This window comes from Wyeomyia smithii, chromosome 2 (genome assembly GCF_029784165.1).
Source record: "Wyeomyia smithii strain HCP4-BCI-WySm-NY-G18 chromosome 2, ASM2978416v1, whole genome shotgun sequence".
NCBI lineage: Eukaryota > Metazoa > Arthropoda > Insecta > Diptera > Culicidae > Wyeomyia > Wyeomyia smithii.
The window spans coordinates 277,121,471-277,144,633 of NC_073695.1; the positions used below are offsets into that span (position 1 = coordinate 277,121,471).

The 23,163-nt window shown below is 37.1% G+C and overlaps 1 protein-coding gene across 1 annotated transcript; it reads right to left on the reverse strand.

The window, feature by feature from the left end:
• Nucleotides 1-503: 503 nt before the first annotated feature.
• LOC129720641 (uncharacterized) lies at nucleotides 504-22,542 on the reverse strand. Its single transcript, XM_055672129.1, has 4 exons — nucleotides 21,835-22,542; nucleotides 21,550-21,765; nucleotides 21,104-21,391; nucleotides 504-674 (listed from the first exon to the last, which is right to left on the reverse strand). Exons 1-4 carry the CDS (start codon nucleotides 22,540-22,542, stop codon nucleotides 504-506), a joined length of 1,383 nt encoding a protein of 460 aa, XP_055528104.1.
• Nucleotides 22,543-23,163: the final 621 nt, after the last annotated feature.

The window sequence follows — 23,163 nt, forward strand, 5'->3', positions numbered from 1 at the left end:
TACACAATGCTTGTCATTGTTGTTAGAAATCTTACAACCAATCATACATTTTAAATCTTAATACTAATGTTTCTGCCATGCTTATATTATTTTCAAGCGGATTGTTAGGTGAAATGCACAATATTTTTTTAACCTGTACAGCTAAACGTAAACTTGTTTTTGAATGGAATTAAGTAATTGTTTTTACTGACTTTCCAACCTCAATGCATCGATTGAGCAGTTCAAGTGATGACGGTGAGCATGGTAGCTTGTGTACCACTAGTGTGCTGATTTAAAAGCTATTTTTTTGTGTGAAATCAAGTGCTTTTGGTGATCTAGTGCTAGTGATCCGACGGCATAATTGGATATCTCAACGGATAAGTAGAAGTGTCTGAATGCTTTTAATTTATTCTGTTTTTTATCGATTTATTTTATACCAGCGCCGACCAACGCATCTATGTTATATAGACGCTACGGCTGCTGATTGAAATTTCATTGTTGTGTTTTTTCATTGTTTATTGCCTTTACTCTCCGTTGCTGCTGGACGAGTCCAGCGTATTGGTCTGCAGCAGCTTCGGCTTGTTTGCAGCGGGAAGATGGATTGTGGCAAATGTGGTAATATCATTCGCATTAGCGACGATCCGGTTGTTTGCGTTGGTAAATGCAAATCTCAGTTCCACAGAGTTTGCACGCCCCTTACGAAAATAGCAGCGAAAGTCGTTAATGATAATGATAATATTGTGTTTAAATGTGTTTCGTGTTTATCAGCCTGTGATGTTTTGAGTGAGTTGACAAAGATGAGAGATGCCTTATCATCTGTCTCTCAGTCGCTCACAAATAATCAAAACAAAATTGAAACCCAGATAAATGTTGCTGTTTCTAACGCGATCGAGACTATTTTGAAATCTGTCAGCGATTCTCTTCGTGAGAGTCTGGTAAACATTGAGACCAGTGTTGCCAGAAAGCTGGATGATTTCAAAAACCAAATAGTCTTAAATACCGATCGCGATAGAAATAATGGTCCAATGAACAGAAAAAGGAGTCGAAATGAGAGAACGGTTCACTCTGAATCGGACTCTAACCCCAGTAAAAAGATGTTACTAGTACGTGATGACGAGGTTTTTTCGGAAAGTTCACCAACATACGCGAATGTTTTAGCGAGTTCGACTGGGAGTATATCAAATAAATTACAGAAAAAGGAAAACCGTAAGGCTCGGCCGGTCATTGTGATCAAACCAGTCGAGACTTCTCAATCTAGTGAAGATACTAGATGTTTTTTGAAAAAAACTTTAGATCCAAAAATCCACAAAATCAGGAACTTTAGAAACGGTAAGAATGGCTCGATAATTGCAGAGTGTGCAGTAGGGGATAATGTTGAGGTTGTTAAAAAAGACATTGAAAGCAATCTGGGTGAACGATATAATGCTGTTATTTCCACAATCGCGAGGCCTAAGTTAAAGATTGTGGGAATGAGTGATCGATATTCCTCCGATGAATTCATAGACTTGTTGAAAAGTCAGAATGATAGCATCGGCTTTAAAAAAGTAAAGGTTATTGCCGAGTATGAAAATTCACGCTTCAAATATAACAAGTTTAACGTGATAATCGAAGTTGATCTAGACACTTATAACTGCCTAATGAATGCTGGAAAAGTAAGCATTGGGTGGGACAAGTGTTTTGTACGAGAGGCCATAAATGTATTGCGTTGCTTTAAATGTGGGGAATTTGATCATAAAAGCACAGAGTGTGTTAATCCTGAGACATGCTCTAAATGCAGTGAAAAGCACAAAACATCGGAATGCGCTTCTACTGATTATAAATGCGTAAATTGTTTAAAACATAATAATGAGTCAAAAATGAATTTGGACGCGAAACATCCAGCATCAAGTTCGCAGTGTCCAGTTTTTCGGAGACTGTTTGAACAAAGAAAAAGCAACATGTTGTCAAGTAAACAGCAGCTGAAGAAAATGCAATGTGAGAGGAAATTAGAAATAGTTTATCTTAATATTGCTGGTTTATCCACGAATTATGTTGCTTTGCGGCATCTTGTGGAAAAAAAACGACCAATGTTAGTATTGCTGGCTGAAACTCACATAGTGGAAGCTGATGCATTTGATCAATATAGTATTCCGGGTTATAAAGTTGCTTTTTGCCTTTCACATTCCAGACATACTGGTGGGGTTGCTATTTACGCCAAGGAATCAGTCAAGTTCAACATTCTATCAAACGAATCTGTCGAAAACAATTGGTTCCTGGGAATATCAGTTCAGAGAGGCATGACGATGGGAAATTTTGGAATAGTCTACCATTCCCCCAGTTTGAGTGACCAGCGTTTTTTGGAAATTTTAGATAACTGGTGGGAAAATTTTGTTGATTTGAATAAATTAAACGAAATTGCTGGTGATTTCAATATTGATTGGCTTGGTGGATCGAACTCGAATCAATTAAAGCAATTAGTCGGTTTTTTTAATCTGAGACAAACAGTTTTTCAATTTACAAGAATTTCCAGACACTCTCGTACCTTGATTGATCATGTGTTCTCCAATTTTGATAATGTTAATTCCTTCACAGAGGCCGATTACAAAATAACAGACCATGAGACAATTTGTGTTTCAATTGAAAACGATCAAAACCGAGAGGATAAAGTAAAAATAAAGTGCTGGAATAGTTATTCGAAACAAGCAATGTCTCAGCTTGTTTCAAGAAGTTTGAATTTTCATCCAATAACTGGAGATTTGGACAATAAAGCAGCTGTTCTAACCAAAACGTTGGAAGACTGTACCAAGAATCTAGTTTTTGAAAAATTTGTTGAGTTACAAAATTCGAACAGCTGGTACTCTTTAGATCTTGTGCGTTTAAAACGTAGAAGAGATAAATGTTATAAAAAATTTTGTAGAAGTAATGATTGGATGATTGGAACAGGTACACCGCGGCGCGAAACATATATTCACGCACCTTGAAAAAGGTTAGATGTGCATATATACAACGGAAGATCGATAAACATCAAAATAACAGCAAAGAGTTATGGAAAACTTTAAAAAAATTAATGAAAAGTAATAATACATTATCACAGTGCATAACTTTTAATGGTATTGAGGAAAACTCCGCGCGAGTTATTGCAAATAAATTTAACAGTTATTTCGTTGAAAGTGTTCAATCGATCAATCAAAGTATTGATGTGGTCAATGAACCTGATGAGATAATACGGCCGATCCATAATAACTGTAGATTTGATGGTTTTCATCCTATTACTTTTGCAGAGTTGAAAGATATTTGTTTCTCTTTGAAGAGATCGGCTGGTATCGACAATGTCTACGCAAAAGTAATACAAGATTGCTTTCATGTAATTGGACACGAATCTTTACAAACAGGGCACGTGCCTGAAGTTTGGAAGGAATCTCTTGTGGTTTCCATCCCCAAAGTTACTGGGACGGATAAAGCCGAAGAGTTCCGCCCCATTAATATACTGCACACATTAGAGAAAATTTTGGAGCTGATTGTTAAAGGCCAGCTAATGCATTATTTAAACAGTAATGATTTGCTGATCCCAGAACAATCAGGTTATCGAGAGGGACACTCTTGTGAGTCTGCATTGAATTTGGTGTTAGCAAAATGGAAAGAGAAAATCGAGGCTAAAGAAACTATTTTTGCGGTGTTTCTGGATCTAAAACGCGCTTTTGAAACAATTTCTAGGCCCTTATTGTTGCAAACATTAAAGCGCTTTGGTATCGTAGGGACAGCATATAAATGGTTTGAAAGCTATTTGTGTGCTAGAACTCAGAAGACTCGTTTTTATGATTCTGAATCAGTTTCCATTGCTAATACACTGGGTGTACCGCAAGGAAGTGTTTTAGGGCCCATTTTGTTTATAATTTATATTAATGACATGAAGCGAGTTTTACGGTTTTGTGATGTAAATTTATTTGCCGACGACACTGTTCTGTTAATTGCGGCTAAAAATCCAAATGATGTTGAAACACTTTTAAACCAAGACTGACATTATCTGGCGAATTGGTTTAATTTTAAACAACTTAAGCTAAACATTAGCAAAACTAAATATTTGATTATTTCTTCGGCCAACTCCAGACCAGACGTAAATATTGCAATTAATGGTGAGACGATTGATCGCGTGAATGAGTTGAAATATCTTGGAGTAATCATTGATGACAAGTTTACTTTCAAGTCTCACATTGACAACGTCATCAGAAAAATGGCTAAAAAATACGGTATTCTGTGCCGTTTAAAAAATGAATTGACTGTTAGTAGTAAAATTTTGTTGTATAAGTCAATCATTTCACCACATATAGACTTTTGCTCATCCATCTTATTCCTTGCAAATAATACACAAATATTGAGATTACAGCGGTTACAAAATAAAGTAATGCGATTGATATTAAGATGTAATAGATACACTTCCTCGAGTTTCATGCTGGACGCGTTGCAATGGCTTTCTGTGAAGCAACGAGTATATTTTTTGACAATGGTGTTCCTTTATAAATTTTTTAATAATATGCTGCCTCGATATTTGTGTGATCGAATTGATAGGGGAAGTGATTTTCATAGGTACAACACTAGAAACGCGGAAGACGCTAGAACACCACACTTTTTATTTAGTAGATCACAGAACTCTCTGTTGTATAAAGGAATTAACTTTTTCAATTCGATGCCCAGACAAGTGAAACGTGCAGCAACAATGGCGGAGTTAAAAGGCTTTGTATTTCACACATAAAATCTGTTTTGTAGACAGATTTCAACGAATTTTTTGTTAATTAATAAAGAAGATTGTAATATTTAAGTATATTTTTTTTTCAAATTTATCTGGTACACTAAGTTATTATGTTCATTGATGATGATGGATTTTTGTTTGAATATAGCTAATAATATTAAATAGTAGAGTTAAAAAAAAAATGAGTTGACTACACATGTTTGAGCCACGCGCGCGTAGACTGACATAGACAATCTGGATACTGAGTACATCAGGGTTAAACCCCTGAAATTGAAACAAAAGGCATATCGGGTTGATAAGTTGCTTTTTTGGTTTGTAATATTATATATGTTTTCATTGAGATTTTTAATATTTATCTGTTTTCACGATTTAGAACAAAGGGTTGGGAGAAAAAACTGAAAAGGCTTGGGTTTGCCTGTGGACTGTATAGCTCGTTATCGATAACTATAGTATCATAGGATCTCTCTCGTAGTTTTGGATCGTTATCCAGAACCAATTCTGATTAGTTAAAGCTCCTAAATGTTAGGTTCGATTCCTAACCAAATCCAGATAATTTTCGGGTTGGAAACGTTTTGGATGAGCCTTGGATCAATGATGTTAGAAAATCGTTTTTATTTTTAATATTCAAATTATTGGTATTCTTTTGAAGGGTTCCTATGTCTGTATTAATAACCAGTCCGTTATTTGTTTGCCTACTGGTTACATTGTATGTCTTTAAATAATATCTTTCTTAAATAAATCGACCAGCTCAAACCGATGTAGGGGTATGAGGTGGGACTATCATCATCATCATCATTGTAGATAAAAACATTTTCATACTCCATACTTGAAGCCACATCTAACTGTTATGAATCATAAAAACACATTGGCTTTGGTTCATGGAATTGGATAGCAAATGTACTTGGAACGCACTCTAATTATCCCGTTTTAATCATGCAGAAAGTGTAGCTTAATTACCTTGCACGACACGAATACAAAGTGTAAAATCCTGTTTCATTACCGGAGTTTAACACCGCACCGTGATTTCTATGGAAATGTAAATTTCTTTCTGTTGGGAAATTTGCAGTTCAATCGTACGATTAGTGCCAGCTTTGCATGTGAGTCATTTAAAACACATTGAAAAATGAAGGCCAAAGGGTATTTAATATTAGTTTAGTTACTTAATGTTCCACAGAATGAATAAAAAAAAATCCCAATCTAAACACCGATAAAGGCGATAGAATGTTCTAAACATAACCAGCGAGCTGTCATAAACTTAACAGTTCGTGGGGCACGATTGCGTCAATGCGAAAAGTGCTGACATGTGCACGAAAAACACTACAAAACTCTTTATTCTCTACATCCGCAGCTGTGGAGTGCCTTTCAAGGTAATACAAAATCCCGCTCTTTATCCTGGTACTAGAGCGAAAAGTGAACTTCACTTGTTAACAACCTCAAGCTCAACACTTGGCAATAGGTGGAAAATCTGCACATTCACCCTGTGTTATAGTTTTCCAACGATCCTTCGAGCTGATTGAGCAGTTATGTGCAACTGTGTGTGCCTTTCTTGGGAGTGTGTGGTGCATAAAAAACGAAGTTCAATTTCCGTGCAGCAAATTTTGCCTACATACTATGTGCCTCACTTGTTAGTTGGAGAATGCATTTTCCGATAAGACATGGTCTGCCTGCCTGCCAGTCGCGCTCCGGAACGACGGATTGAGCGAATGAAGTTGATAAGGCCAAAGTTGAAAGGAAAATAAAGATATCGTGCACTTATACTCTCGACTCGACAAGTGGCAAGCTGGCAAGTGGAATTGATCGCTTTATCGCGTTGGGCGCTACTCAAGAGGTTCGTGGAAACCAGTAATTATAGAGTGCAAAACCGATTCGAGCTACCAAGATAGCCGACTTTGGTACCAGTTTCGTTGAGAGCGCTCAATTGCAATACACTCGATTCGACCTCGTCACCACTGCCGGAGTGCACTGATTTTAATTGAAACATTTAACGTATCTGAGAACTGTTTTCGCTTGCTTTTATACAACCAAATAATGAAAAACCAGGTTATGAAAAAAAAAAGTAAACTAGTCGAGAACGAGCGAAACAGAAACTGTCGGTACGCGGAAAACAATGCACTCTGTGTGCAATGGAAGTCGAAGTTTATAATTCTTTTAGCTTGTTCAAAGTGTTATAATTTTCTGCATTGTCACCCTTCCCCCTCCCTGCTCGGTCCGATTCCGATCCCGGTGTGCGATTTGTTGCCGGTGCATTTCCGGAATCTACCCGAGCACATTTCTGTATCAAGTCGATAATAACTAACGTAAACCGAGCGGGAGTGCTTTTTGCTGGTGGCTTACGAAAGTTAGTTGATTGGGGCTAAGTACGTTTAACCAATGCAAGCCACCGGAGCACGTTCGCGGCGGTGATTTATTTTGGCAAATTTAGCCGCGAAAGCGTCTATCTCCGCTAGCTGGGAAGGAGTCACGTTCGAAAAATATTCTTTGATTAAACGGAGAACATTCATCCGATATAGCTGCCAAACTACGTGTAATTTTTGAATAGTTTTAGATATTAAAATTAGTAAAGCTATGTTTTAGTTGTTCTCTTATTCTTGTTTACCGATATCGAAATCAATTTAGTTCTAAATGCGTAAAAATCTTTCAAAAAAGTATTGAATTTCTCCATTGTTGAAAATGCATCGGTTGCTTCAAAATAAGAGGTAGAACGAAGGAAAATAGGTTTCCTGTACAGTTCAAACTTAATATCATAACTAAGAGGAAAAAAATAACATTGCGAAACATGAATGAATCCGTGAAATAGTTTTCCCTTTTTTTGTGTCGACTTGCGCAATAAAGTCGATTCCGAGGCTCAGAGAGCTGCTCCCAATGGAAAATCATCAAACTATTCAAAAATCGTTGAATTCGAGCGAATTGAAAAGTTGTTCAAGTTGTTGTTGTTGTTGTTGTTGTTTTGCCCCGAGCCGACTTTACAAAAACAGTTTAACCAAGCGTTTGGCCGAAAGTTGTTCTCGTTCGATTGATTGCGAAACTGATCGAGTCGGTATTGTTGCACGAATCGGTAATTTATTCCGGTGAAATAATTTGTAAATGTCGAGACAGCGGCGCCCGGCCTTGAATGGAAGCTCATTTTGATTATTTTGTTTCGAGCATTATTCATGAGCCGTTTGCTGTATCCGAAAGCAACAGAGCAAGGAGATAATATGGAACGATGAAGTGGCACCCCTTTTTCTTCCACTTTCGGTACAACTTATTTGAAATTGATTGACGTGGAATTGTGCGAAACTTCTTATCGCAAAGTTAGCAACTTTATCATAGTACTTTTATCGGAACGCAGAACATCGCTAGCAGCCTTCGGCTGGCAATAAGTGGGATGGGAACGTAGTCATAATTTATATTGCCGTCGTTGACGAGCAAAATTTATCAAGAAGTTGCTTCAAGAGGATAACGTTCGAAAATAAAATGGTTTATGCCTTATTTGCTTCGATTCTAGTCCTAATCAGGGATGGTCTATTCTAGTGCTCTGAACTTTACAAAGACAGCAGGAATCACGGCGAAACTTTCCAAACTGTTGAATGAGTTCGTTACTGACGAAAATCTTAGTTTAGTCGTATTGAATGAAGTTCTTTTCGATCTTGATAAGCAGAAAAATTTATATGTTAAATACGCTCTCGAGTCCAAACCAACTCGCAAAAATTTGATGAAATAATTCAAGAGTATTCCTCCGCCTGTTATCATCGAAACAGCTGCCACTCAAAGCCGAATTTAAACAAAAAATCCTGAAAAACTCATTCGCATGAGGTAGACGGAAGCGGTAAGAAGCACACCTACCACTCGGTGGAACAGCGGAAGCAGACCGATAAAACAAGGAAATTTTTAGAGGCAATTTCCCGCCCAGTGAAGCGTTGATTTGACAATTTCGCTTCATTTTCTCCTACCCACAGCAGCATTTCACTCACGGCCGCAGGAGGGGAAATTTTGAGGAGCTGAGAGAGGCAATTCAGACCCGCTATCGGTTCGAAAGATTCTTCTATTATTTTTCGATTTTTCATCGCTTTCCGATGCGACGACAGTGCACACAGAAAGACACCCGAGAGGAGAGGAAAAAAATGTGTAAGGGACGAAAATATCGCTACGGCTGGTGCCTTTATCATGCTTTATGATTATGAGAAATCCACCGAAGTAGCGCAAATGTGAGTGAGCCCAGTAAGGATTGGTCTCAGCTATGGGCTTCTTCGTTTTATGTATACGGATTTATGATATTTATGATATTATGATTTTATCTAAATTAACTTTCACAAGATGCTCCAGAATCGCGTACTGTGGCGACTGTGTAGCGATCCGTGATGGATGCAGAGTAGCGACCAGAACGTTGCTGGATAACATCAGGGTGATTTCTGTGTGTTACAGCCTGTTCCTGGCAATGCTTCCAGTTCCTACAAAGTCACCCGCGAACGGCGTCTCCCAGTGTGCTACTGGTGCTCATTTTTATGCTATATTTTCACAGATAATTTATGGCGAAAGTAATTGCCAGTCCTGGGCGATTTTATCGCTCGGTGCTTCTGAACAAAGAAGTTTGCTGGCAAATTACTGCATGAGCTGGCAGCTACATGAGTTTTAATTTTATCTTCTGTACTTACGTATATGACACTGTGGAATAAGCCAGATGCGGATAAAAATTGCGTTGGAAAATGAGTCATCATGCGGAAGATTGGAGAGTTCAACCGGTTTTATGAGCCCCTCCTAATTGGTGCGTAAAATTTACTAAATTGTTGGGAGGACCATGAGTGGAAACTGTATCAGATTCCACGTTTCCACTGGCCCATAAAAGCAAACTTAATTGAATACACAACGGAGATGATCTGATTTCCCCCATAGACAAACATCCTTGCGTCGTTTTGATTAGGCTCGGGTGTCACCTGGTAATATAGCAAAACACATTTACCGAATACGTGATTTGAGCGGAACGTGACCGAAGTGGCCAACTGGTTCAACCTAGCATTAATCAGTCTAGTGATTGTAGCTAAGGACGTGTCACGGACCGCAGAATCCAACAACACGCCCTGCTACGGGTTGACCACAAAACAACCGAATTGTTATTACATTTGTTATCGGCGGCACTATCGGTGAGTAAAATCGGGCCTGACTCTGTACGACTGTAAATCCCGCCGGGGGCCGATCCGATCAGGAAGTGGAACCGCCTCGACAAACGGAGCAGAAATTGTGCCCTTCGAAATATTCGCCGGATTTCTACCTGGTGGCAGAGCGAGCAACACGATTGTGCCAAACACGGCCTACATGGCCCGAGCACGTATGTCAGTTCGACGTTCCACGCTGGATCGCTGTTTTGCAGGAAAAGGATGCACGTTTCGATGGTTCTTTCCGTTTCCGGTTCAATGGACACCCTCGCGCTGTAGCCAGGTAGAAATTCAAACCGGCAACCCCCTCCCGGAGGCGATGAAATAGAAATGCACCAGTCGGACCGTGCTATGATGTGGCAAAGTTCAACTGTATCGACAGTTTTTTATGGGTTTGTTAACAAAAAAAAATGTCTTTCGGACATTTTTGGACAGCAAATCGGTGTCGCTATTTTGCTTTATTACCATTGGAAATTTGATTTTTTTGCAAATGTTAAAAAATTCGAAAATTCTGTAGTCTTCAAAAATTTACCGGAAAACAATACTTGGAAAAAGTTCTCAAACTATTCCGTTTTCAGTTCATGTTTTGCATATTTCTACGTTCATTTAAATTTCGGTTTCTTTACTATGAATGAAAAGTATTATGTAACATATTTTGTAATTTTTGACATCTTGGTTATTTTTATTATTTTGATGCCATAAAATTCAACAGAATCTTAACAAATTAAACATTTCTATTTTCTAGCGCAGCTTGTTGTTGGCAGGGCTGACAACAGTGGCGCAAAATTTGACACACGCAGTTGACTTGAGACTAGAAAAAAGCAAAAACCGGAATTTTGCGAAACGCTACAGATTAGATTTTTCGAGGAAATTAGTTACGATCGTGCTGTTTATTAGTGTAAAGAGAAAAGCATACTTAGTTTGAGTGGTTACGCGACTCTTACGTGCTGGTATTTGTGGAAAATAATCTAGTAGCTACCGGCGCGAAAATATAAACAACACCGAAACCAAATCTAGAGAAACATTTTAAAAGGTCCTATCTGCTTTGATCGAGCACTTCCGTTTAATCACCACTACATATTGAACAAATTTTATGACAGGTTATTTACACCAGTTGATAGCGGAGGGATCCCTCTAACCTTATGAACGAAAACCACGCTTGGGAGAGTTACTAAAGTTGAAACATTACCAAAATGAAAGGACGCTCCGGAAAAACGATGAAAGCAGATAGGACCTTTTGAAATGTTTATCTAAACATGTGCAAACTGATCAAATTAGGTGCTCCGATGCTGGTTTAGCAGCTTCACAAGAAATAATTGCAGGTTAGTTGGGAAATTATTGATTGTCTTTGAGGCATTCCTGAAATGCAGGAGGAAGCCATTGTTTCTACAATCACAGAAAAAGTTATGGACAAAAAAATTATTTCAAGAAGGGGTGATCCACAAAAAATTCTGTTAGGTTGTGTCCAACGTACAGATAGGACATCGCAGTATTAAGCAATTATTTTTAATTTAGATTTTTCTACAACATTACTGGAGGAAGCAATTTGGTATATTGAAAATTAGAGAAAATATTGTTTTTATCTTACTGTTAGGTGGATTTCTTCTCAGTAGTTTTTTTTCGATTACAACACGAGAATCATCTCAAGTTATATGAAAATGGCAATCTATAATGTCGAGTAATTAAACAATTGTTACGACACACCAGTGGCGCTTCTTAGCGCCCCAAAATCATTTAATAGTTAAAATTATTTTGCGAGTAGTGCTAAACCTCAATTTATCTACGGGCTTACAAATGGATGTCATTTCCTCGCAAGGAAAAAAATTTGAATTTAATCTACTTATAATTCATAATTTACCTTTTACGTGTCTTCATACTTAATAGACCCGAATAGGCGTAAGGGGTAATATCCACCAAAAAAAATTTTCTTCGCCATTTTTTTTATTGGCCTAAATAATGCTAAAACTATCCTAGAATCAAAATCTACATCGCCCAAGTACAGATCTAAACTTAAAATTCGTTTAAATAAATTTTTACTGAACAACTTTCATGCTCCAAAATAACATTTTTCGTTTAATTTGGCGATACTCGGCTTTGTAAACTAGTAGAATTTACCTATGATTGATATCGTGTTTCAAATTTAAAGTATAGAGAGCGCTACAACAAGTTTCGACCGTTACAGCGTCTCAACAGGATGTGTTTACTTACAATTTCCCTTTGTTTAGTCGATCAGCCGTTCTCGTTGTGTACGTTCTCTCTTTGAGTTTTTCTATACTTATTCCACTGTGAGTCATATTCAAAAGTACTTAAACATGAGTGGCAAGGTGTACAGTAGGGTGCCAGCCAAAATGGTCCTCTCGAATTTCAAAAAGAAACCCTATATAAAATGTTCACCTGCTCGAAACAACACTATGAGCAAAATTTCAGCTCAATCGGACATAAAATGGGGTGGCGCAAAGCAATTGAAATTTGGCCCAGGGGGGGTGGGGGGGTGTACGTGAAATTTCGGTTTTCGAAAATTTTTTTTTGATGCCAAATGACTTAAAAACGCATGAAACGTCGAGAATTGGTGTCATCTGCAAAAAAAAAAAAATTGAAAAAATCGACTCTGGGACTTGATCGTTTTGCCTTGCTCCTAGAAAGGTATAGCAATCACTGAAAAAACTAAAGTGCTCCAGAGGGCCGAATGTCGTATATCACTCGACTTAGTTTGACGAGCTGAGCATTTTCTGTATGTATGTATGTATGAGTGTATGTGTGTGTGTGCGTGTGTGTGTATGTGCAACTTTTTTTTCTCACTCACTTTTCTCAGAGATGGCTGGACCGATTTCCGTGAAATTAAATGCAAATGAAAGGTGTAGTTACCCCATAGGTTGCTGTTGAATTTCATTGTAGTCGGATTTTTGGTTTAGAGGTTATGTATCAAATGTAAAAATCACGAAACATCAATATCTCATAAACTAAACAACAGCTTTTAACAAAACTGATGTCAAATGAACGGGCTATCTTCAGAACACTTAACATATAAATTTCATAAAGATTAAACATATGGTTCAAAAGTTATGTAAAGAAATGTTTTCCAGAGGCTGTTTAAACTCACTCACTTTTCTCAGAGATGGCTGGACCGATTTCCACAAAATTAGTCTCGAATGAAAGGCCTAGTTGTCCCATAAGTTGCTATTGAATTTCATTGTAATCGGTTTGTAACTTTGTCCGTTATTTATAAAAATGTCAAATCACGTTATAAAAGCAAAGCATATACCAAAGACTGCTTAAACTCACTTGCTTTTCTCAGAAATTGCTTAAATGGTTTTCACGAAATTAGTTGAAAATGAAACCTCTATTGGCCTCATAACACACTATTGAACTTCATTGTAATCAGATTTTTAGTTCAGGCACCGTGTATCAAAATGTGAAAATCACGAAATTTCATTATCTCAGAAACTAAACAATCAATTTAAACTGGCAGATCCACTCACAACCAACCCAACTGGTCTAGATTCAATCCTAGCCGACACCGGGAGATTTTCTGAGGCGAAAAATCTCTGGGATCACGCCTTCCATCGCATGAGGAAGTAATGCCGTTGGCGCCGGTCTGTTAATAAACGGGTCGTGAGTAGGGTGGTTTACCGGTAAAACAAAAACCGGTAAAACCGGTAAAACCAATATTTTTTTCAATACCGAAATACCGGTATTGGAGAGGCGAAAAAACCGGTATTTCCGATATTTTTCTTAAAATTAAAAAATTTATTGTCACAATATTCATAAATCATTGTAAGGTTAATGAATAGTACCCACTTAGGTAGGCGTTACAAATGACATGACGGTGTATATAATAAATATATTTCGACAGAAGGAACATTGGATATTAATTTACTCTAACCTATTTATCAATTTTTGTTTCCTTCTTGTTTGTTCTACTTGGATTCGTATGATGTTTTTGTGTGTATCGATAATATGTCAAAAAACTTCATATCAATAAAAAAGACATTTTTTTTTTAGTAGAACAGCTAATCTCTTTACACACTCATACTTCAGAGGCAACCCGTGGATTTTGAACCTACTAATTCAACCACAAATTCTGAAAATCATATTTGGGGCAGTAATCACAATCTTGTCCGCGAAAAAACGTAAGTCATTATTCGTTTTGTGCTATTCAAAAGTAAAACTAAAAAACTAATATATAAATATATATTTGGATTAGGGATTTATTTTTTGTTTGGCATCTCCGTGTGCATTGCACAGGTTGCACCTTGTTATGAACAAATTGCTCCTGATACAAAGCGTTTACAGGATTAAATAATCAATCAATGAAGAAATTCGTCCTAAAAATGACTGCTCCTCATTTTTGAGAAAGTGAAATTTAAATAGCATGGTGTAAAATTTGAATAGCATGGTCAAAGCTTCGTCGCCCAAACCGCAGCGAATTCTATTTGCAATAATTCTAGCTGAGAAAAATGCTTTCTCAGTTTCAACTGAATTTGGAAGAACTCCCTAGTAACAATATAGGTTTTATCATAGATTTATAGCGCTTAATGCATCCAAAATAGCGCTACAAAACTTTGATAAAACCAGTTTTGTTACTTGGGCTGTTTAAAGAGCATCATACAGAACACAAAAGTATTTACCTTCGATTCCTTCGGATTCGTAGAATGTAAATTTTTGTCTAATCGTCATTTCATTTTCTTCTTCATTTACTCTTTTCAACAATTTCAATATTTGTTCCTCTATGAATTTTAAATTCATTCATTAATTTAACACTAAGTTTTGCGATATCAAAGAAATTTGAAATAAAAATCTGCATGTTTTTTTATTAACATGAGTTTCGAAATTATGTTCTTCGTAATCATATTACTGGATTCATTCATTAAAGTTTTCCAAACCCTATTAAATTTATCAAGTGTTGTATCTGAATCGTATTACACCACAAGAGATCAAAACAAGTGGTCCAAATCTTACAGAAAAAATAAGTCGTAATAAAGCATAGGTGCTCATAAAAGCAAGCTTCGCACCATCTCTCTTTCATTCTTTCATCGGCCTTACTATCGTGTATCAGAATCACCTGACATCCCGCTCGGATTCGTGCTGGAGGATGTCGGAAGATTATAGGCTGTCATTTACGACAGCTTGGAACAACCAACAGACATAAGGAGATGAAAACTAACAGCCCGTATGGAGTTGCATGTGTGCTGTCGTCAGTTGCTGTCGGACTGTTTACCGAACGTATGGGAAACAGAGAGAGCTGTGCAATACAATGAGAGCCGGATCAGTTAAAAATTTGCTGTCATTGTCTTGCAGTCATTTTCATAACACTGATTTTTTGCTTTTATGATAAAAGCAAAAACATAATCATGAGCGACACGTCCATAGATGCTAGGCAAAACATAAATTTCAAATCCAATTTTCTGTATATATTTAATTATTTTTGAGTTTTTTTTTTCAAATAGTACAGAGAGACTTGCGACTTTCCGACTTGCGTTTTTCCGCGGACATGATTGTCATTACTTCCCCTAACGATGATTTTCAGAATTTTGTAATTGAACAAGTAGGTTTAAAGACCACGAGACGCCCCTGGTTTGTATTAGTCAGAAAAAATAAAAATACCGGTTTTTTACCGGTTTTACCGGTTTTTATTTCTATGAATACCGAAATACCGGTTTTCCGAAAAGTCGGTAATACCGACCACCCTAGTCGTGAGTTAGGGTCCTGGGTGTGGAGTCGTCTCCCTGGGCGTCGGTGATTGGCCACAACAGTGGCGGAACTAGACCGACGGAAAATAAGCGAGAATAAAAAAAAAACTAGTGCCAAATTGAACGGCCTACCATGAAAATCCTTAACTAATGATGTGGTTCAAAATTATGTCTAAAAGATATGTATAAAAGAAGGTAAACACGTTTTGAAAAGAAACATATCGCAAAGACTGCTTAAGCTCACTCAATTTTTTCAGAATGGTTGGACCGTTTTTTCACTAAATTTGTCTCAAATAAAAAATCTAGTTGCGCAATAAAATCCTTTTTAATTATACTGCTATCGGACTTTAACTTTGTCCGTTATGTATAAAATTGTAAAAATCACAAAACTTAATTAGGTACCACAGAAACTACACAACCAATCTGAACATAGTTGGATTCAATGGACCAAATAAACTTGTCTTTAAAACCTTCATAATTTTTAAGCATGTGGTTTAAAAGTTGTGGAAAGAAAAGTAGCTCAGAGACTGTTTAAAACTATAGCAACAATCACAATATGTGGCCTCAACATTTTTCAAATTTGATGTTGTACTATTACCAGATTAGGCAGAATTTGGCCATTTTAGGAAGTATTCCGGCAACCAGTGAAGTAATCAGGGAGACTGCGGGTTCAAGCCCCGTCTGGATGCGGTGTGTTTTTCCAAATCTGTATCATATTTTCAGTTCGCTTATTTTTCCCTTCCCCGGCTGCAGACACTGTCTGCCTTTAATGAACTTGAATGTTAACGGGTAAAAGCCGTTGTTAAAGATAAAAATTTATTCGAAAAAAATTTAGCCCTACGTAGCACCTTCCGTTGTTGTGTTGCACTCGCAGGCATGACTCAGACTGGCTTTGGTCTCGATCACACAGGTCTATAAGAGTAATCAGCGTCAGCTGACTTTGCTGTGTGTGATGAGACATTCCTTTCAGTAGCATAAACAACGCCTGCGCAGCAGTGTGTGTAGTTAGGGGTGAGCAATAGAATAAGTCGACAGTGGATTTTTCGCGTGATGTATTTGAAACTTATTTAAGTCATGATATTTGCATGTGTAAGTGTTAATGTATGCTCATATGTGTGTGAATGTTAGGTTTTGAATGTTCGTTATAGTTGTGCTGTTGGCTACCAGAAAATCGTTATTTAAAGTAGAAAATAAATCCAGCAGAAATTTTCAAGGTATATTTTTTTAAAATGGTAGTGTTGCGTAATTTTATTTGAAAAAATAATAATAACGAATGAGAAAGGCTGGGTCTCACCACTAGGTGGATTAATTTGGGGTTTTTCAATTGTGGAAGGTGGAGCTCAAAATGTTTAGAATTTATCTTTTGAAATTGATCACTAGTCTCTCGAAATAGCCTGTACAATGATATACACTATAACTAGCATCGAATACATTATGTTGCATTAGGGTGGTTCATTTTTTCGGCATAGAGTGGTTCATAATATTGTGAAAAAATGAGTATAAAATGAAAACAAAAGTACTTCGGTTCTTTTGATTAGTGTGACGTCTTCGACAAAGTTGTAGATAATAATTCTTTCTTTTCAAAAAAATTACACTTAAAAAAAAATTTTAATTAAAAAAAAAGTAAGAAGAAAAATTTAAAATTAATTATTCAAAAGAGCTCATTTTTTAAAAATCTGATTTCTTTAATAAAACCTACAAAAGATTATCAAAATACTGAAACTAGTCCGATCATTTAGAAATCAAGAAAAAAAGTTATATTTAAAATAAATTTTTATTTGAATTTAAAAAAAAATTTCAATTATATATTTTAATTTAATTACATTTTAATTTAAATTTTAAAAAGGCATATTTTTTTTGGAAAGACAAAATATTATCTAAAACTTTGCCGAAAACACTATGCCAATCAAACAAACCGTTTCGACTGAAGGTATATTTTCAATTTCCAATAGAGCACTCTATGAGGAATTAAGCATATCTTCACAGTCAAAACGGTTTATTTGATTGGCATCCCGCATAATCAATAACCATAAACGGATGTTAATCCATATGGTTTAACGATACCCAATACAGTCGAAACTATATCTCGAACTAGTTGTTAGGCATGTTTTATGGTTATTGATTATGCGGGATAGTGTATTTGGCAAAGTTGTGAGTAATAACTTTGTCCTTCCAAAAAAATGTACCATGTGAAAATTTTTTTTTAAAAATATAACTTTTTTCTGATTTCTCCATGACATTTTAGATAATCTTTTGTAGTTTTTATAAAAAGATCAGTTTTTTTAAATAGACTGTTTTGGATAATAAATTTTTAACTTTCTTTTTAATTTTTTTTTCTAAATTAATAATTTGTTTTAGAGTGTGTATATTTTTTTTAAAAGACAAAACTATTATCTTCAACTTTGCCGAAGACGAAACACCGCTCAAACGAAACCGTGTTGGCTCTAAAAATATTTGTAATCATCAATACCTATCCGAAATAGCATTTTTCAATAACTTTTGAAGAATGAGTTGTGTTTCAAAAAATTAAACCAATAGCACAAAATGGTATCTTTTTCCTATAAAAACGTCTATGCAAAGTTCCAGCCAATTCAGTTTACGTTCTGATGATGTAAACTTGATGTATGGTCGAACTGTCAAAACGACGCAAACCCAGAAACAACGAGTCAATTGTGTTGCGTATCTGATTGAGATCCCTATACTCTCATTATCGCTGAATAACATCGATGCAGTCTTTTGTCCGATTATAGAAGCCAGAGCCACTGTGTGCTCGATCAAGTATTGGCAAAGGACATTATTGTGGTAAATAAAACGAATAAAGTGTCTGGTACAATACTCGAAAGAACAAGTACAAGTGTCCTAGAAAGTAAATTTATCAAACAAAATAAAAAAAAAACATATTCCATCAGTTTCCACCGTTTCATGTACATACCTCCCGTGTGTGATTTTGCAAATGACATGAAAGCATTCAACATTTTCCGCAAGACACAGGACTTTTGTTCTGTTCTAGTATTTATCCCGTAACGTAAATGTTCAAAGTGCATGAGTTATTTGCAACCTCTGATGCGACGGAACTAGAGTTATTTGAAGGGGGACACATATGTATACAGTGCGTTTTCGATTTTATCACGGTCGAAAAAAAATTTCAACGTGAATTTAACGAAATGATAAAAATTGTATTTCTTTCGAACTTTCTCAAGGTAATTATACATGCGATATCCATATGATTTGTACTGCCCATTCCTTAGCAGAGTTAGCAGAGTCTAATGCTTGTTTATGTGAAATTGCGGAAACGCCAAATTTTATAATTTATAAATCGACGTCCTATGAGTACCAAACTGTAGGGCTGTTTGAGCTTATAATAGATCTTCTTTCTCGACTGTTCAAATAATACGAAATTTGCGCACTAAAGTCAATGAAATGCGTATTCCATGGTTCATTTTTCACAAATTATTACATAAACAAATTGCAACAGATATGACACTTGGTTTCTCTATCCAGAAAATTGATTAGATAAATTGAGTTCATAAAACTATACTCATGCAAGGACACCAGGCACAAGTGAAAGTTATGTTTCAAAATTCACTTTCTACAACTGGAAGTTCATTATTCATCATTTAGATTTTATTGAAAGCGTGATAGAAACGAGAAAACGTGAGAAAATTGAGCGCGAATTTGACGAGTAGTGATAAAAACGATTGTTGATAAAATCGCCAGATGTGTTCCCTGAATATTTTTTATACTAAATATCTGAATGAGTTAAAGATGAAATGTATTTTTGCTTGAAAACAATAAACGTGTTGAGTATTATATTGAGTGATTCATTTATGCGAACAACAAAACTTCAATGTTCAAGGTAAGATACAATATGGGTCATCCCATACGAAGTGACCACGAAAAAGCACAAACTTGGATACGACCATCACAGATTTTGCTCAAAGTTGGGAGAATTATTCATCTACTGTCACTTTGGAAAAATCCCAAATTTGGTGTCGAATGGAATACCCCCCGCTCTGTGGGACCCCCCTCTTTATTGCAAAGTCACACATTTTTTGTTCAAAATCTCTTTTTTCTTTTTCTTACAATTCATAGACGTAAGATGTCCGAAAAATGCTGGTAGATGATTTTGAAGAAAATGAACCAAGGAATCTAGAAAAAAAAAGTTTTGACCGAAAGTGTTGCCAGATAAATTAGCTTTGTGTTTGAAAACTCAATTTACATTTTTCGGCAAATGCAGCCATTTTGATTTTGAATTTGAAAATTTCATCATGTTACTTGGAAAATTTCACATAAGAAACAACTATCATTCCGTGGGAATGTGAGCCAATCTCGCTTTAATTTGTTCTGATTTATTTGGTATACTCACCAACAGGCAGGCAGGTGCCCAAATGGTGTAACTTAAAGCTAACAATTAAAATATCTTCAGAGAGTCAATACAATATTACATATTACAAACAATATAACATTTGAACTAGTCAGGTCTTGAAAAAAATAAACGATATCGCCGACGAAGAAGCGTTCGAGGTAAATTAAAGTCGAATAGAGCAGATACTCTGTTGAACAACCATTGGAGACCAACCATTGCGCCAAAAATGCTGTAGTTAGTTAATTGAGCAGGCAGTCGTAGCATCGAATTGTTTCGCCGAGCACGAGGTCGCACGTTCATATTTACTTGTCCAAAAGAGCGGGACAGTCTATGCGGCCCTGTAAAAGGTCAGTGGTGAACAATGCCCTGGCTGTGTCTCTACGGACAGACAGAAGCTCCAAACGAATTAATTAGCAGCGACTTTCATACCTTGGTAGACGGAAGCGATCCGTCCATGGCAGTTTACGAAGAGCGAATCTCAAAAAGCGCCGTTGAACTGTTTCTTTTCTTTCCACGCCATTGTTGTAATGAGGAGTCCAGACAACCGAGCAGTACTCCAGTATTGAGCGAGATAATGCGCAATACAATGATTTAAGGCAGTAGATATTCGTAAAGTCTTTAGCGATCCTGAAAATGAATCCCAGAACTCTAGAGGCTTTGTCGACAGTGAACGAAATGTGTGGCTTGAAAGTGAGCTGGGAATCCAAAATTACCCCCAAGTCTTTAACTTGGTTTACGCGCTCGATCTCAGTTCCTATCAAAGCGTATTTGTAATGTATAGTCTGTTTTTTCGCGAAAATGATATAATCGAGCACTTGGATGGATTAACGTCCATACGGTTCAGATGGCACCAATCGGCAAAAACATCTAGCTGACGTTGAAGAAAGTGACAGTCTTCAATTGTGTGAACTTGAAGATAGAGTTTGAGGTCATCCGCGTAAGAAAACCGTGGTCCTTTAATAACTAGGTTCACGTAATTAAAATAGAGCAGGAAGATTAGCGGTCTTAAGTGACTTCCCTGCGGTATTCCAGACGTAGCGTCAAAATAAGAGAATTGGCAGTCCCTAATAGCAACGGTTAGACGGCGACCGGTAAAATACGATTGAAACCATAGTAAAAGATTCCCGATGATTCCAAGATTGTCAAGTTTTGCAACGGCTATGCGATGGTTCAGTTTATCGAAGGCAGCTGTCAAGTCAGTGTAAATTACATCCGTCTGAGCACGTTTCGCCATACTGTCACTGATGTACGAAGTGAGGCAGAGTAAATTAGTGGTGGTGGAGCGACCGGCTGTGAATCCATGTTGGTCAGTGCTTATGAAAGCTTTGCAGTGAGCGAGCAAAGGCTCCATGATAACAAGCTCGAACAGTTTGGCAACAGCACAGAGCGATGTGATGCCGCGATAATTGCTCACATCGTTTTTGTTTCCCTTCTTGTGTACTGGAAACATGTACGCCGATTTCCAGCAGGACGGAAAGTCACTGAAAGCGACAGATAGCTGGAAAACATGCAGAAGCGGAGATATTAGGTTGTCAATCTGCGTTTTAAGAAACGTCGACGGAATCCCGTCAGGACCTGGGTTTAATGATGCTTTGAGTTTGCAGCAGGCTCTAGAAATCATTGTCGCGTCTAAATGAAAACTGTTCAAAGTTTGACCGGACCGTGGGTATTACTGGCGGCACGTTCGACGTGATTATCGCTCAGTGTCTCGTCAGTGAACACGCTGGCAAATTTCTCGGAGAAAAGCTGACAGATGTCCTGCGGGGTGGTTGCCTCCTTACCGTTGAATGTAATAGAAGAGGGTATACCACCTTTATGTCGTTGTTGATTGACGAACCGCCAAAACTGCTTGGGACGAGACTTGAGCTTTCTCTGTTAATCTTGATGATATCGGAGAAAGCATCGTTTCGCAACACTTTTGTAGGTGTGGTTGATTCTCACGTAATGACGTTTTAGGGACAGTGTACGGTGCTTAGTAAATTTTCTCAAGGCAGCTCTCTTCTGGGATTTCAACTGCCGAAGTTCTCTTTGCCACGGCTGTCGGGGAGCAGGATGCTGGCACTTCTTTGGGACGTATCGATCGATGGCGTAGGCCAATACGTTGGAGAAAGTTTGAGCGGCGACATCGGCATCGACGGAGTCAAAAATAGAGTTCCAGTCGAGCTCGGAGAAAAACTCAGCGATTTTCTGGTGATCAGCCTTGCGGAAGTCGTAAGATACGGTAGCAGATGCAGTGTCAAGGTCGCGTTTCAATTCGGCGTTTATAGTCACTAATAATGGTGGGTGGTGGGGTACTATTTTGACCAGTGGAGCGGGGGCCTCGCATAAATATGGGGCCGTGTCCTGGGCGCTCACAAAGCAGAGATCTAAAATTCGGTTGTTCTGGTTGGTGATATGGTTAATTTGAGTAAGTGTGGCTGAGCTATAGCAATCCAAAAGTAAAGCTGCGTTAGGATTGATGCTCGAATGATCCAAGTCCGGATAGAGAAACCCGTCTCGAAATTCTCTCCATGAAATCCGGGGAAGATTAAAATCGCCGAACACCATAACTTCGTCTGTTGGTTTTGCAGTTTCCAACACTGAGAAGATTGACTGACAATGAGCAACAATCAATTCACGCTCATGTACTCGAATCTTGAGATATAACATTTTTACGAAAAAAGTCGTAAACTTCGTAATTAATTTTTTTTACAATTTATAGACGTAAGACACCCGAAAAATAATGATAGGTAAATTTTAAAGAAAATAAACCAAGGAATCCAGAAAAAGTATTGTATTATTTTTGGCCGGGAGTGTTGCCAGATAGATTATTTTTGTATTTTAAAATTAAATTTGCATTTTTCGGCAAATGCAGCTAATTTTATTTCAAATTTGATGGTTTCATCGTATTTCTTGGAAAATTTTACGTAAGAAACACTTATCACCCCGTGGTAATATGAGCCAATCTCGAGATATAGCATTTTTACGAAAATAGTTCTGAATTTCGTAAATAATTTTTCGTAAAAATGTTATATCTCAAGATTGGCTCATATTACCTAGGGGTGGTAAGTGTTTCTTACGTAAAATTTTCCGGGAAATACGATGAAATCATCAAATTTAAAATAAAAATAGCTGCATTGGCCGAGAAATGCAAATTTAATTTTAAAATACAAAAATAATCTGTCTGGCAACACTTCCAGTAAAAAATAATATTTTTTCTGGATTCCTTGGTTTATTTTCTTTAAAACTCACCTGTCACTATTTTTTGGGTGTCTTACGTCTATAAATTAT